Below are 15,498 nucleotides of genomic sequence, written 5' to 3' on the forward strand. Positions count from 1 at the left end.
ATCACAGATTCCTTAAAGATGCAGCCAGGGTGCAAGCTCCTTTGCATGAATTAGCAAAAAGCAAGATAAAAAAAGATAAAACTGAAATAGTTTGGTCTGAGGAGGCCAAATCCGCTTTTTTTGTCATGCAAGCAATCAATTGCCAACGCCGCACTTCTGGCCCATCCTGTTCCGAATGCAAAATTGTTTCTGACTGCCGATGCTTCCGACACTTCATTGGGTGCAGTCCTTCAACAGCAAATAGGAAACAAAACCCAACCATTGTCATTTTTTTCACGCAAGCTCAGTTCGACTGAAAAAAAGTACAGTACATATGACAGAGAGCTCTTAGCAATATATTCAGCTGTTAAGCATTTCAAGCACATTTTGGAGGGACGCAACTTCATAATTTTCAGTGATCATCGTCCTCTCACGTATGCCTTCAAACAACGTAACGATAAATGTTCTCCCCGGCAACTTAGACATCTTGAATATATTAGTCAGTTTTCGACAGATTTATGATATTTGCCTGGGGATAGTAACGTCATAGCTGATGTTTTCTCAAGAATTTGTTAAATCCACACTCCTTGTACAATCGATTATGCAGAATTGGCACGGTTTCAGGCAGATGATGATGAATTGCATACCTTGCTTCAAAGTGAAACTGGGCTTCAGCTAAAACGCTTCAATATCTCCGGTGTTAATATCTACTGCGATGTGTCTACTGACGATATACGCCCGTATGTACCCGTTTCAATGCGACGTCTAGCGTTCGACTCTGTGCATAATCTGTCCCATCCTGGGATAAAGGCCACTCTAGGTATGGTACGCAAACGATTTATTTGGAAATCGATTGCAAAGATTGGTGTCGTACTTGCATCGCTTGCCAGAAGTCCAAGGTTATCAAACATACCAAGTCTCCTTTAGGCTCTTTCCAGGTTCCTGATTCTTGTTTTGCACATGTTCATCTGGACATTGTCGGACCCTTGCCTCCCTCTAAAGGATACACGTATCTCTTGACATACGTTGATCGGTACCCACGGTGGCCCGAAGTAGTACCAATGTCTAACCAAACCGCTGAAACTACAACTGAGACATTCTTTTCTACCTGGGTGTGTCGGTTTGGCGTTCCTGAAAAGTTGACCACAGATCAAGGTCATCCGTTTGAGAGTGATCTATTTCGCTCTCTTGCACGGCTGTGCGGCATTGAAAAATCCTGCACCACTGCCTACAATCCAAAGTGTAACGGCCAGGTTGAGAGATTCCACAGCGATCTCAAAGCCTCTCTGATGTGTGTCCTCAAAGGTAACGAGCGCTGGACAGAGGTTCTACCTACAGTCCTGTTGAGGTTACGTTCCGGCATCAAAGAAGACCTCCAAGTATCAACCGCTGAGTTGGTATACGGCACAGCCCTACGCCTTCCTGGTGAACTCTTCCGGCACTCGGATGAGCGAGACGTCCTACCTCGATATGACTTCTTGCAGAGACTGAGAGACCATTTCTCCCGTGTGAGACCAGTACCAACCTCTCATCACAATTCGTCTAAGCCCTTCGTCTCGACAGACTTGCTAACTTCACCATCAGTATTCGTCTGACAAGACTGCGTACGCAAACCTCTACAACAACCATACACCGGACCATTTGAAGTTATTTCAAGAAGTGATAAGTATTTTATGTTGAACATTAATGGCAATCATAAAAATGTATCCATAGATCGCCTTAAGCCATGTTTTATGTTAAATAATAATTTATGTGACACGTTCAAAAATCAGTATATTTCCAGGTCTGGCCGAAGAGTGCGATTTCGTATTGACCCTTCGAAATTAGCTATATGATTCGTAATTATGTATGGTATATATATATATTGCAATTTTTTTTTATTATTTGTATGATTATTATTCAAATTTTCTTCTCTTAAATGTTTCGTCTTCGACTGGAGGGGGAGTGCTGTAGTGCGTTTTTATCTGTATAGATGGCGCACCCTCCTCATGCTCCGTGGTGATTGTAAAAAAAAGAAAAAATGTCAGTTGGAATTGTACCACCGATTTGTATACACGTGTCATCCTTCTCGTTATGTTTCTTTCGTATATAAAATCGTTAAGTTTTCATTACATTTTATGTCGTCACTACAAGCATCGTATCATATAAATGCAGCATTGTTATTGATAAGCAATTTCAAAGTGGTGGTTTCATTTATTTCTGCATCTCTTATTGGTATCTAATAAGAGATGCAGATTGGAAAGCATGTTGTGGAAATATGTGGCACAATGTTTTACCTGCTGTCACAGAGTAGCCCTCGTTTATGGTGCAGGGCTGCATTTCGGGTGAGCAGGTGGGTCTGGTGCACTGGACCAGAAGGAACATCAAATTTACCCTTTAACTTCATCTTCTACATGCAAAAAAAATTCCAGTTTGCTCTGGGTGACTAAGTATCTAGTTGTGGCCCTGATTATAAGCAAACTCGGCTGTAATTTTGTTTTTTTGTCTAAGTAATATTTTTAAAATGCTCTATTATCTCTACAATATATATAGGTAAATGTTAGAATACAAAAGATGTGTGTGTCATTGTTTATTATTTACTGTACTTGTTTCTTTTTCTGTAGGGCTTATCACTACATAAACTTCAAGAAATCAAAAAGGCTATGGAGATATTAAATCTTAACATGGTGCATCAGGGACCAGCGAAAACCCAAGAAGAAGCGTTGCGAAAGCGGTACGAATTTTGGGATACACAACCTGTACCAAAATTAGGTAATTTTGCTGAGAATTATTATTATTTGTGGTAGGACTGTGTGAACTTTATCCAAAATAGACAGCTTTTTCCTCAGCCTAATATATCAATAGCTGATAAATTTTACAACCTCCAATTCACAAACATGTCCTCAGGTACTAAACAATATGCCATTCAAGACATACAGAAAACTGAATGTTATGTAGAAATGATGATTTTCGGAAAGAATTTCACACACCTGCACAGGAAATATAGCCACCATCCCCTCACATTTATGGGAATTTTACTTTTCAAAAACTCATCTCTACAGGAGTGGAAAATCTGCTAAAAGCTGCTACAATTTCCAGATTTTAATACATTTCTGCTACTAAAATGCCAAAATTCTTCAATTCTGCGTCATCTTGGGCCAAAAACAAAATTTTCCCTTAACAAAATTTGAATTTGCATCACAATAAAAGCTGACTTTCTGATAACATCATTTGTCCACCTCACAATTTTATTTGGCACCCATGCTTCCGACAACGTTTAAAATATGGTCAAATTATGTGAATTGCAGTTCCCCCACCGAACAATGAAAAAACCCTTCAATTGCTATTTTCGGCTTTTTTTTTTTTTAAACGAAAAAATACTTGATCCTTTGATTTATGCGTTTCTTACTAATTTTTTAAATTGCATAGATTTTCCCTGACTAGCTGTACTTGACGAAACATTCGTGCATCCTTTAGCAGAATGGAAAAGTTCGAGAAAGAACGTATTATGACACTGGAAAGACAGCAATGACGAATCAGTCTTCACCATCAGGAGTTGCGACGCAAAAGTCGTTGGTAAATTCATGTCTACAATTGTGGAAAAATAAAGAAATGAGTGAGGTCACAAAATAAGTGAAAAATAGGAAGTGAAAACAGATTTAGAAAGAATTTTTTTGTAAAAATAGAATCATTCTATTAAATTTATAATAGTTTAATTATTTTCTATGGTTTTTACTTTTATAGAGTAAGTTAAAAATAATTTAAATCTATAGTTTTTAATCACTCTATTAAATTTCTTAGAATTTCTAATAAGTATTCTAAGAATGACCCAGCAAAAGAAGTCATCTCAAAGTATGTTTAATAAAACCGAGGTAATGATCAAGAGTGAACTCAAAAAAAACCACTTATGCTAAATTAGAAATTCAGAACAGAAAAACACTGCTGCTAAATATGAAATGGGTGAATTTTGGTAAAGGAAGCAAGATCAAACGTTCAAAAATGCTTGAAACTGAAAAGAACAAAAGCACAACTTAGATTTGCATCAGTGGTTAAAACAAGAAAAATAATTACTTTTCTAATGAGTGTTTCAAGTCTCTTTTCTAGCCATTTTTTTTAAATTAGTGATTACCAAATAATTTGATTTATTCTCGAAGCTTAATCTGAAAACACTCACTTTGTTATTGTAAATATTTTTGAAATCCCAAATGCCACATGTTAGCATTTAGTTTATATTTTTTGATTAATATATAGAGAATGTAAAAATATAAATAGGCCTATCAAGAAGTGTCTGAATTTTTTTATGATAAAAAAATAAAAATTGTAATTTTTTTTGAAAGTTATATCTATTTTGAGCTTTGGTGGGGGGGGGGGGGGCACCCCTTCTTCTGAGCTGAGATAACATGGTTTTTTGGAGTAAAAAGTAATACTTTGTACTATATATATATACTGCATATCAACTCTATAATATAAAATCACAAACTCGAAAAGGGCCTGTTTCTATGCAACTGAAATTAGTGACGATTTTAAGTAACGGAATTCTGTGACGTTTTTTTGAGTGACGGAAATCTGTTACGATTTTGGTTCAAGTTTTCATTTAACTCTAGCATATATTAGGACCCATTTGACCAAGTTACGTGTATGTAGAGAGAGGCTCCTGTAATATCGTCTCGACATAATTGAAATATTGTTGTATTGCGTAGTCCGTTGTCCACTGACAACTGTACCCTGTTACCACCATTACTCTACCTCATTGTGTTGTGTTTTTAACTTCAGTACTTGAGGTCTCCTTCAATTTTGAAGAGCAACCCACAAAATCCTGTAATAATCCGGCCGTTAAACATTTTTTTAGTTTGTACTTTTAATAAATATTTTTATTAATAATTAAAATTTGAAATTTTCGCCTGCTATTTCATTTGTATGAACACACTGGAGCTCACTCCGCTTTGAGTGCCATTTTTTCTAGTGCTCTACCAGTGTGAATTTCTTATGAAATGGCCTGATATACAGTCAGCCTCCCCGTATTCGTGGGGTTACGTTCTGGGAGTGACCGCGAATACAGAAATCCGCGAATAACAGAAACCATAGGTTTTTTATTATATATCTCGTTTATTGAACATCATGAGAAAGAGCAGGATGATGCAGAGGTAGAAGGGAAAGTAAAAGAGGGTGCAGCGATTGTTGGCGATGTTTTCTGAAAGAATGTGATTTAAAAATCAATGTTTATTTTTAAAAATCATTGATTTATTTGCATTACCTTGCAATGCATATTAAAACTATGTATCCCTCCCTTTTAATGTTTTCAATAAAATGCAGACGTGCCAACTTTTGAAATACAGAAATCCGGAGATTCCCCGAGAGTGGTGGGGGTCCCCCCGGCACCCATAGACTTGATCAAAAAAAAAAAAAAATTTTTTTTTTTAATCAATTAAGAAAAAGTTACATTTCCGCCCCCCCCCCCAAGGCAGGTTCTGCATTGCCCCTGAGCAGAATATAATTCCATGCCAGTCTTTCCATGTAAAATAGAGAAATCACATCTACATACTGTTCATATAAAATGTGTTTCCTTCTGTGGATGCTATCAGTGATTCTATCTTGGGTATATGAACTCTTAAAAGCCTTATATAGCTTAAAGTTTTATATTTTCTTTCTGAAGACGTTTAATCGGAAGAAACAATTTAAAAAATTCTAATTACAAAGCTGCCGACAAAAACGTGTTCACCGCACGGCTGTTAATGGAATACAATAACGATTATACAGGAATTTCGGCAACCAAGGCAACCTTTGACTGCCATGGGTGCAGCTACTGCCATGAATTTCAGATTAATTTTTCCTGATATATCTCACCGTAGATTCGTTTATTCCGTAATGGCGGACCACAGAAGGTATTGACTTCGCCAAGCATAGTCAAATTATCCAATTTTTCTTGTCAAGTTTTCACTTTTATTTACCTTTTCAAAGCATTATCAGTAGCATTTAGAAGAAGGAGCCATCCTAAACAAGCACAACTCGAATTTTGTAAACAAAACATGTAAACAACGATTGCTAAGTGTTGTCAAAAAAAATTTCCAATAAAGAAAAAAAACCCACGAATACGGAAACTGGGAATGCTGGGGGGCCGGCTGTACAAGCAGTTGAAGAAATTTTGGAAGGTCAAGAATCATCTTGAATCAGAGAATGTCAAATCATTCCATAGTTTGGCTTTCAGTGTTTATGCTATGCTTTATTCAAATTGTATATTTTATAAGAAAAAACCATGTATATTTTGTGCAAAATAATTCTGTAGAGAGTAGAAAATTATTTTACAATCATATTAAATATTTATTCTTCGTATAACATAGTCATTTTAAACATTGCATGCAATTAACATGCATATTTCCAATGGAAATTTTTTATTCTTCATATAACATAGTCACTTTAAACATTTCATGCAATTAACATGCATATTTCAAATGGCAATTTTTAGATTGAATAGCAGTATTTGAGGTTTTTGACGGTTTTTGACATGACAGTTTGAACCGCGGATTAAACTGTCAAAAACCATCCAAGCCTAATGTGGACCGGCTGCACTCTGCCATTGTTGGATTTGTGACACCTGCAATGTGTTACATCCTGTGATGGTGGTCATGTGGAACATATACTGCTATAATAAATGATTTGGAGGTCTTTCTCTTTGTTATTTGTGTACCTTTCCTTTCACCTGTGTACGTCAGTGTCACCCATCTGCTTTTTTTTTAGGTTTTTCCAGTCTTAAAAAATTCAATAGGCCTAGCGATGCTAACCCTGCAAACCATTTTTTATTCCGGTTATTTTTCCTGTTTTTATTCATTTTTAAAGTTTCTACAGACTTTTTGCCCACTCTGTATTAAAACATAGCTGCACCCATTGGATGTTGTTTGAGCAGGTTGCTGGAACAGTGGCAGTGTTCGGCAATTTTTTTCAAAGATGATTTACGATGAGTGACAAGAAAATTGCTGCATATGTTATTCCTGTCAATAAACAGTTGGAAAAAACAAGCGTTACAGATACGTTGAAGATAAAAAAAAAATTAGATTCATATTCTGTTTCTAAAAAAGTTAGGATTATTGATAATGAAATGAGAAATGAATAAAAAATCAACTGCAGTTACGAAATTCTCTCACGAAGTGAAACAATACCCGAGAAAAAGCTTCTGAAAGATGTGCTGCCAAGGCCCGAAAGACTGTTTTACATTCTAAGTTTGTTAAGCGTTATTTTTGTCCACTATGCTTCTAAGACATTTGATAAATATTTTACGTTTCAACACAAAGAACCGCGAGTGCTTACACTCAGGAGGGATATTAAGAATTTGTTTAATTAAGTTTTGGTGAAATTCATCAAGGTCAATGTGATAAAGGAGGCTGAAGTAATATTTCACATAAAATATTGGGAATCTGAATGCTCGATCAAAAGTATAATTAGGATTTGTCTATTGGACATTGAACTATGGAAGTAATCAAAACTTAGCAATGAGGAGCAAAATGAATTTTATTCCACAGTTTAGAATTATTTCATAAAGGGTTGTGATTATATAGTGTCATTTCCCTGGAATAATAAAATACTGAATCATGCACAAATTGTAGATATCAGCATGAGAGATAAGTGCAAATTTTCTAGTTATATTTTGCTGATTTGTTTCCATGCCGTCTTGTGAAGAGTGACACCGAATCAATGGCTGAAGCTGTTGATTTATTAGAAAACAAATTTTTGAGTTTTCAGTTGGTTGACTTGCCAAATTCTGTAGACAATTGTAAGACTATCAGTGAACAATGGAATCTATCGTGATTGTTAAAACTAGTTTGTTGGGAGCTTGCTTCCAGCAAAATTTCACAACTGGTTTTTTGAAGAAAGCAAAATCATCTACTTGCATTGGTGTCAATGTAAGTCATTAATACAACAGAGATGGCATTGACACACTATAATGCGTCAAATACCCGAAATTTCGGGAAAGGACTCGTAAAAATTTGGTTCATGCGTCCTGTGGGGCGCGTTCTTTTCTAGTTCCAAGATGAAAAAAGTAGAGAAAAACCTCCCCAACTTTTTCCCCTTTCTTTTTTTCTTATCACGATCGCACGTGGCCTTGAAAAAGTGTTTTTACTACTTCATATACTGTACTATATTGTACTGATATACACGTGGGTTGTTGAAGATATTTAGTTTCCCTTAATGAGGGGCTGTGTACAGAATTTTCAAAGAGAATTTCAGAGTTTTTACTCCCTTGTGGATTTTCTTCCTTCCGGTTATATATTGGAAATTACAGTACTTTCGTGGCTATCTGCTGGCATTCAAAGACAGCGGTCTATATGGCATAAATTTGCCTTGTTCTTACAAGATTGCGAATGCACATTTTTTGAAAAATCGTAAAGGATTTGGAACGCTGTAACAGATCAGGGGGTGAACTATCTCTGCAGTCCTTAGTAACTACTTGTCCTAATGGACTACCAGTTGGAGGACTGAAGCTAAGGACCACTTCAACTACTAGTAGTTAAGCGGTACTATGAACTACCAGTTTTTAAGGTCACGTGACGTGAAGCAGTAGTTAGAGGAGGAGAAAATTTTTGGTTTCGAGAGTAACAGATCTCTAATCAATCGGGATGCTGTTTGAAGCCTACAACTACTACTAATTATTTGACAATCGTTTTCCCACAGTGGGTTGTGGCAGCGATTTCATGTTTACAACTGATTGTAAACAATATTTTTTTCCTGAGGGACTCGCCATACATTTTTTGTCACCTGTGCCTTGCAATTTTTTTTTTACTCTAATATCGCTAGCTAGTTTAATTATTTTGTAAACGTGTGAGGACGTTGCATTTTTCATCTTGCGACTTTTTTTAGAATAAGATTCAGTATTTTTCTTGTCCAAGCTCATGGACCCCACTTTTGAAAAAGCGAGTATCTGGGACCACAGCTGCATATAAGGGGGTCGCATACTGATGAAATCAAAATTTGAAGAAAAAAAAACTTACAACAAAATGTAAGATTTTAAATTAAGGTTACCAGCACTAGTTGAGCCTATGGCTGAATTGTGCCTTTTCGGGGCAGAATTTCCCTTCTTTCTTGGGGGGAGGGCTCTTCTTGAAAGGGTTACCATGCAAAATAATTATAGATTTTTGGGCCCCCTATTCACCTCGGGGGGCCCTACTTGAGGCTTCAGCTGAATACTATTTTTAATATTGTGTGCCACTTTTTTTTTAAAGACCAATTTGTTAAATGATTTTTTATTATCCATTTTTATTCCTTTTAAATTCATTGAAACAACGAATTGCAAATTCTTTTCGGAGCAACTAAAATATTAAATTATTGATAATTTATAATTAAAAGAATCAACTGCCTTGCTGTGTATTGTAGTTCTGTATTTTAAAATATGGGTTTCTCCTCAGTATTAAATAATATCAGAACATGATTTTCTATGAATGAGCACTTACCTGTTAATGCAAGTGAATACTTCAATAGTTAAAATATATATATGTCTATATTAAAGATCTTTCATCAATTTATCTGTTTCATATTTAGCTTCCAACAAATAACTTCACCTGATAACTTTCATTTGACCTTATATTTCATTTCAGTTGATTAGAAGATGAATGATTGATTGAAGTTGATTAATAGAAACATGAATTAAATAACAACTTGCACACATGATTTGTCATACAAAAACATTTTATTTCAAACACATGTTCATAGAGAGCTATCATAATCACAATTTATTTGTTGTACTTTTCTTAGAAATCGCACCTTTCAAGAATATAATTTTTTGAGATTCATTAATTTTCATCTGCATCTTCAAATGTTGATTTACCTGAAATTAGAAAGAGGAAGAAAAAACCCCTTTTATTATGCTTATCAATCTTTAAATGTACTGTATATTTTATTTCAAATTATAACACAGTCTTTAGTTGTATAAGTAGAGATAATTCGGGCACAATAGCACTTTGTCGACATTGAGTCGACTCGCCACCATTTTATCACAGTAGGATCCAAAATATATCAACTGTGTTTTGCAAGGGAGGCCAGGCATATTGCACACAGATGCAATTGTTCATGTGTAGATGTGTTTACCTAGGGCTTGACAAATCTTAGGAGAGCCAACATTGCAAAAAAAAAAATTAACACTGACACCTAAAATTTTCTATGCAGATCACAAAATATTTGGAGTTTATGTCTGAATCTTCCAACATGTGAAGATCATCACTAAGTGCTGAAAAAGTTGAATATAATTTTTTTACTTTATATTATTTCTTCTAAAAATATGCTTGGCTGCCAAGAAATTTGGCCGGTGCCTAAAAATGTTTTTAAATTTTTCGAGCCATGTTTCTACCCTAAAATTCTTGTCAGACAGATGAAGTGAAAAAACCTATTTGCACGCAGCTTACTTTATATTTTCACTCTATTTTCAGCTTCGCTCTAGAACACATCCTTAGCAACCTCTTGTAGATCAGAGAACCCCTATGTAAATTAACATATAAATTTTGCAGTGTTCTGTGTCTCACTAGTTAAAAAGTATAATATTATTTGTCGTCAAGTATATTAATTGTTTTAATATTTCCATTCACAAAATTTGCTCATCAGTAAATATGATAATAACATTTTCAAAGAATTGATATTGCTTTTCAGTTAGCAAAGCTTCTAAAGGTTTTTTTTAATGTCCTCTCCTCTCATTTATACGTATAGCCAAGACAAGTTTTTTAACAGTACATGTTTTTACTTGCACTGGTCAAATTTTGAGTGGTACAGGTAGCCATTAAAAAATCGTCTATCTTAATTTGCTCAATTCAATTATGTCAAAAAGAGTTGTTCTTTCAATAGTATCTGAAAAAATTATGATTATAAAGGAAATTACTCATAGCAAGATATTTCTCGAGAAAAACCAATATGGTATGGACTAAAAACAATGCCACCTTTCCCCCCCCCCCCCTCCGTGCTTATTTTTTTTTTGCACATATAAAATGTATTGCTGAAATTACAATAATTTCAGAGGGAAGTATGTTTCTGTTAAGTTTTATATTGAGAAATATTCAAGTGGTTGTACAGTTTACATTTTTTATGAATTTTCTCAACTTAGAACTGAATGTGTATAAAATAGGTTATTTTATTCGTGGTGCAACATAAATAAGACACTGAAATACAACATTTCTTATTAAATATGTGAATTTATGTAATACAGCCTTTCCGAAACGTTATTATGACTATGATCTGATATAACGTCAAAATTCTATGGGTGGGATGGTGGTGTTAAATCAGGGTTTGACTGTATTTGTTCCACTAGGGTTGTTGATACAAATGAAATAAGTGAAAATGATGATTGTTAAAATTTATGTCATTTAATCATGCATAGAAATATTTATTTTACATGAAAATAATAATTGAAACTTTCTCTCACACACACAAACTCAAATACACAAAGAATTAAAATTACCTTTGTTTTCTCTGGTAGAATTGTTTGGTAACCTTGAAAACCTTCACATAACTTCGTAGCTACCTACAGCCAAGTTCCTGAGAAGCAAAATTTTTCAAGAGTTAGAAAAGTCTCACAAATGTATATACAATATATATATATATATATATATATATATATATATCAGCTGTTTACTAACAACATCGTTAAAAATAAATGCTTGTTACAAGTTTCAGTTCCATAACATCTCAAAATGCTATATTTTAAAGTTCTTAAATATTCGACATGGAAATTTTTTTTCTGTGTTTACCCATACACACAAAATCAAAAACAATTTTTGGCAAAAAATTAAATTTGAACACACACAGCAAGGCCATAACCGAAATACTGAAGTAGTAATACGTTTCGAACACTAATCTGCTTTCTCTCATTATAATGTATATACCTCAACACTAAAAACTGTGCTTGAAATTCCAACTTTGTTTTTTAGTCCCATTGTACGAATTTCATTTTTTATATCAACAAAACAATATAATGATTCCTTATTAAATATTCTTTATCTCAGAGCGCGTTACAGAGTGCAATTTTTCAAGAAGTGGCACATATGATTGTTTTCTGAAAATTTAACTTCCACTAAGTATTCCAATATTGTTCATTTGAACAGTTCAAAATATCAAATCTATATTTTAATCCTTTACACTAAATTAAGTGCATGAGTTTTACAAAAATTAATATTTAACATTACTGCCAATTTTTACCATGCTTTATTTCAATTTCACCATTGCTCATCACAAAAAAAATAATTAAAATTTCTGTCATTTAGGTGCTGTAATTTATTATCAATGAATTGTAGCTTATTAGTTGCTTTGTGCATTGAAGGGAGGTTGATCTAAAACACAAATTTTCAATTTCCTTATTTATAGGCGATTATTTATAGCATAGTCATCCAAGCACAATTTTTATTGTGGCAACAATATTCAAATTATTTATTTACACACATGCTCAATTTATTTGGACATAATTTTTCATAAAAAAAAATTAATACAGCAAAAAACATAGAATGTAAAATTTCAATCTGATATTATCGTAATTGCAGATTCATGTTTCATTTGCCATTACAATCCAAAATATACATAGGCTATTTGATATTTCTCAGCATTACCAAATCGGATCCACTGCAAGAGCGTAGCGGGGGGGTGGGGGGGGGGGGTGGTGGTCTGGTTCTCCCCCCCCCCCCCCCGAAATGTGAGAAAATGACCGAAAAAGGGAAAAAGATGGCCAAATCCATTGTTCTGTCACTTTGGTCCCCCCACCCTCCGAACGAAATTTCTGGCTACGCCCCTGATCCACTGCCCTATTGATTGCGTGACATTATGTCCATTTATATATTTTTAAATAACGCATTTACCGAGCAAAAAAATATTGGAAATATTTCTAAACGCTTTTCTTATATAGTTCAATAGCAATAAAATAATTCTTACCTCAGTAATGAACATGCTAGCACTTCGTCGTGGCTTCGATCGCCGATGTCAACATACACGTACACCACAGGTTTTGGAGGATATAACGATGAATCACTTCAACTTTGATGACACCGAAGATATAATCCAAGTTTTATCTGTCATTATTATCGTAAAAAATCGTTTAATTAAAAAAAACCAGCATATTTCATCGCTAAATATCACAGCGAGAGCTCGCGGCCAGAGGCGAAATTTCCTCTTTTCCAAGATGGCCGCCGTGAACTACTTTTCTTGCTGCTTTAGGACTGGTGCTAGGCAGTCCTTAGCAGCGGTCCTAAGTAACTACTAAAACAAAGTCCTTAGCTTAGAGATAGTATCGAAAAGCCGAACTATTGTCCAGCTAAGGACAAATTGGCACTTAACTACTTTTTTTCAGCTAAGGACAAATTGGCGCTTAACTACTTTTTTTCAGCTAAGGAATTATTTTCTGGTTGGGGATTCTCCCGGTGAGATATCGCATGGTCTCGTTATATTGTTATAATTTTACTTACCTATTTCAGCGGTTGGCTGCAGACTTTCGCCAGAATAATAATTTTTTTTGTGTTTTCAGTGTTTAATGTGAAAGGCGTGATCTTAGAGCCTGGCCAGCTCGCCCGCTTACGTTTAGTGTTGCCACTGAAAATTTGAAATAATTTTGACCTTGTTTTGTATGTAAATTATTTTTTGTGACTTGTTGAATTTTTATTGAGAGATGGACTATTGCTGGTGGACGAATGGTCTTAATTTAAAACCGGTTTATGATGTATAAAAGCGAATCTCTCGTTCTCACTAATCGCATTCATTCAAGTATTCACTTCTTGCTTTTGCTACTTGAGTAGCTAATTCTCGTTATTCTTGGCTTCAGTCGTGAAACTTCAAAATAATGTTATGATTTGAATAACTACCTTTCTTGTTCCCGGCAGGTCCGGTGAAGATATTGTTTTTATGAAAGCTAAGTAACTACTTAATGAGTCTTGCAGTTCAACCCGTGACTGGTTGCCCTCTCTAGCAGATGCAACCTTGAATGTTTTGGTTCCTGATGAAACTTCTAGTTTAATACTGTAGAATGGTCCAGTACCTTTACTATCTTCAACATTCAACTGGCTGGGCTCTGGTGGACTTTCATAGATGATTGCTGGGAGATCTACGTGAAAATTGGTTGCTGGCAACTTGCTCTGAAACTTGGGACACTGTTCTTCAGTTGATTTCAACGACGTGGATGGATCGCTATCGCGTCTAATGCACCCTCTTGGTCTGCGAGAAGAAAGGCGATGTCCGGCTAAATAGACATGGACCTCTGTGGTGAGATCCACACTTTTTTATAACTAAAACTGATGTTTGAATAATTGACTTTAACGCAAAAAAAATTGTTTTAATGAACTAGTAACTTAATGTAAAAAAACTATTAATGTAATAAAGCTTTTTTGAAGTGATACAAAACAAACTTGTTCATTTCCTGCTTGTTGTCTGCTTTAACTGGATAATTCGAATGGGGCACGTAACCCCATTAAGGGATGTTACAACGCCTGTTCAAAGTGTGAAACATTTTTCAAGATCGTGCAAAAAAAGGAAGAAATCAAATATGTAAAAATTCTACCTTGAATACTCAGTTTTGTCATCTAGCTACTATGTGGTAGTCACCGTTTTGCATCGCGAAAATCACTGGTGTGTATGCAGAATCTGCTTTAGGAGAGGCAGAAGAATTTCTTCCACAGGAAATTGTGGATCACTAACTCTCAAAAATAATTTTAAATTAATATAGTATAAAAGACTATTTTCTCCAATATTTTAATTTTCTACAAAAATATTTTCATTTTCTTGGGGCAGGCGATTTTGGAACCATCACTTGTGTAGTGGTAATTGGCTAAAAATACAATTTTCTAAGATTTTCCAATTTTGAGTTGGCTATTCCTTTGAAGTTCTTTTTGTGCCACGAAAATCACACAGACCTACAACACAAATATGTGTACAGTAAATTTCAAATCCATAAAAAACCAATTTGGAGGATAGATTCAGGGCCGCAACTAGGGTGGGGGAGAGAGCAGGCGGGTCTAGTCCCCCTGTGCTCTGGACTAGAGGATGTGCCGAATTCACCCTTTATAACTGCTTCTACATTACACTGGGTGCCGAAATGTGTGCTTGCCCATTTGAGAAAGTATCTAGTTGTAGCCCTAGATATATGGATGGCACCTACTGAACACAAAACATGCTGAATGCCGGGCACACATACACAAACACAATTGAGTTTCATCAACACAAATTTCCAATATTCAGGTGTGGAAATATGTGGCAGTTAAATGGCGACAGATCAGAGTAATGGACTGACAGGGAAGAAAAATAAAATCATTCTACCAGGAAATCACTTCGCAAGGATTGGTATAAAATTGTTGCTCATAGAAAGAATAGAAAGAATCAGAAGATAAGAGTCTGAGAAAGTGTGTACCGAGAGAGAGAGAGAGAAAATCTCATTTGGTTTTTAAATTTAAATCAGAAGATATTATATTGAAAGAGCTAAGAATTTTTTAAAGAAATGAAAAATCAGTCAACAGGGAATTTATATAGATTGATTTATTAGTAAATATATAAATGTGTGCCTCTAACTTTTAATTGCAGTGGATTCTGCTTATAGCG

The 15,498-nt window shown here is 34.9% G+C and overlaps 1 protein-coding gene across 2 annotated transcripts in view; it reads left to right on the top strand.

The window, feature by feature from the left end:
• The window catches only part of Nmt (N-myristoyl transferase), a 338,957-nt gene that overhangs the window by 71,968 nt on the left and 251,491 nt on the right, over positions 1-15,498 (top strand). For both annotated transcript variants that reach the window (XM_089256021.1, XM_089256022.1), the window contains exon 3: positions 2,583-2,730. In XM_089256021.1, coding sequence (XP_089112147.1) covers positions 2,583-2,730 — 148 coding nt within the window. The remainder of the gene's footprint in view (positions 1-2,582; positions 2,731-15,498) is intronic.

Source organism: Pholcus phalangioides, unplaced genomic scaffold, assembly GCF_987345545.1.
Source record: "Pholcus phalangioides strain wild (caught in Gottingen) unplaced genomic scaffold, Ppha-v1.0 ptg000004l_1, whole genome shotgun sequence".
NCBI lineage: Eukaryota > Metazoa > Arthropoda > Arachnida > Araneae > Pholcidae > Pholcus > Pholcus phalangioides.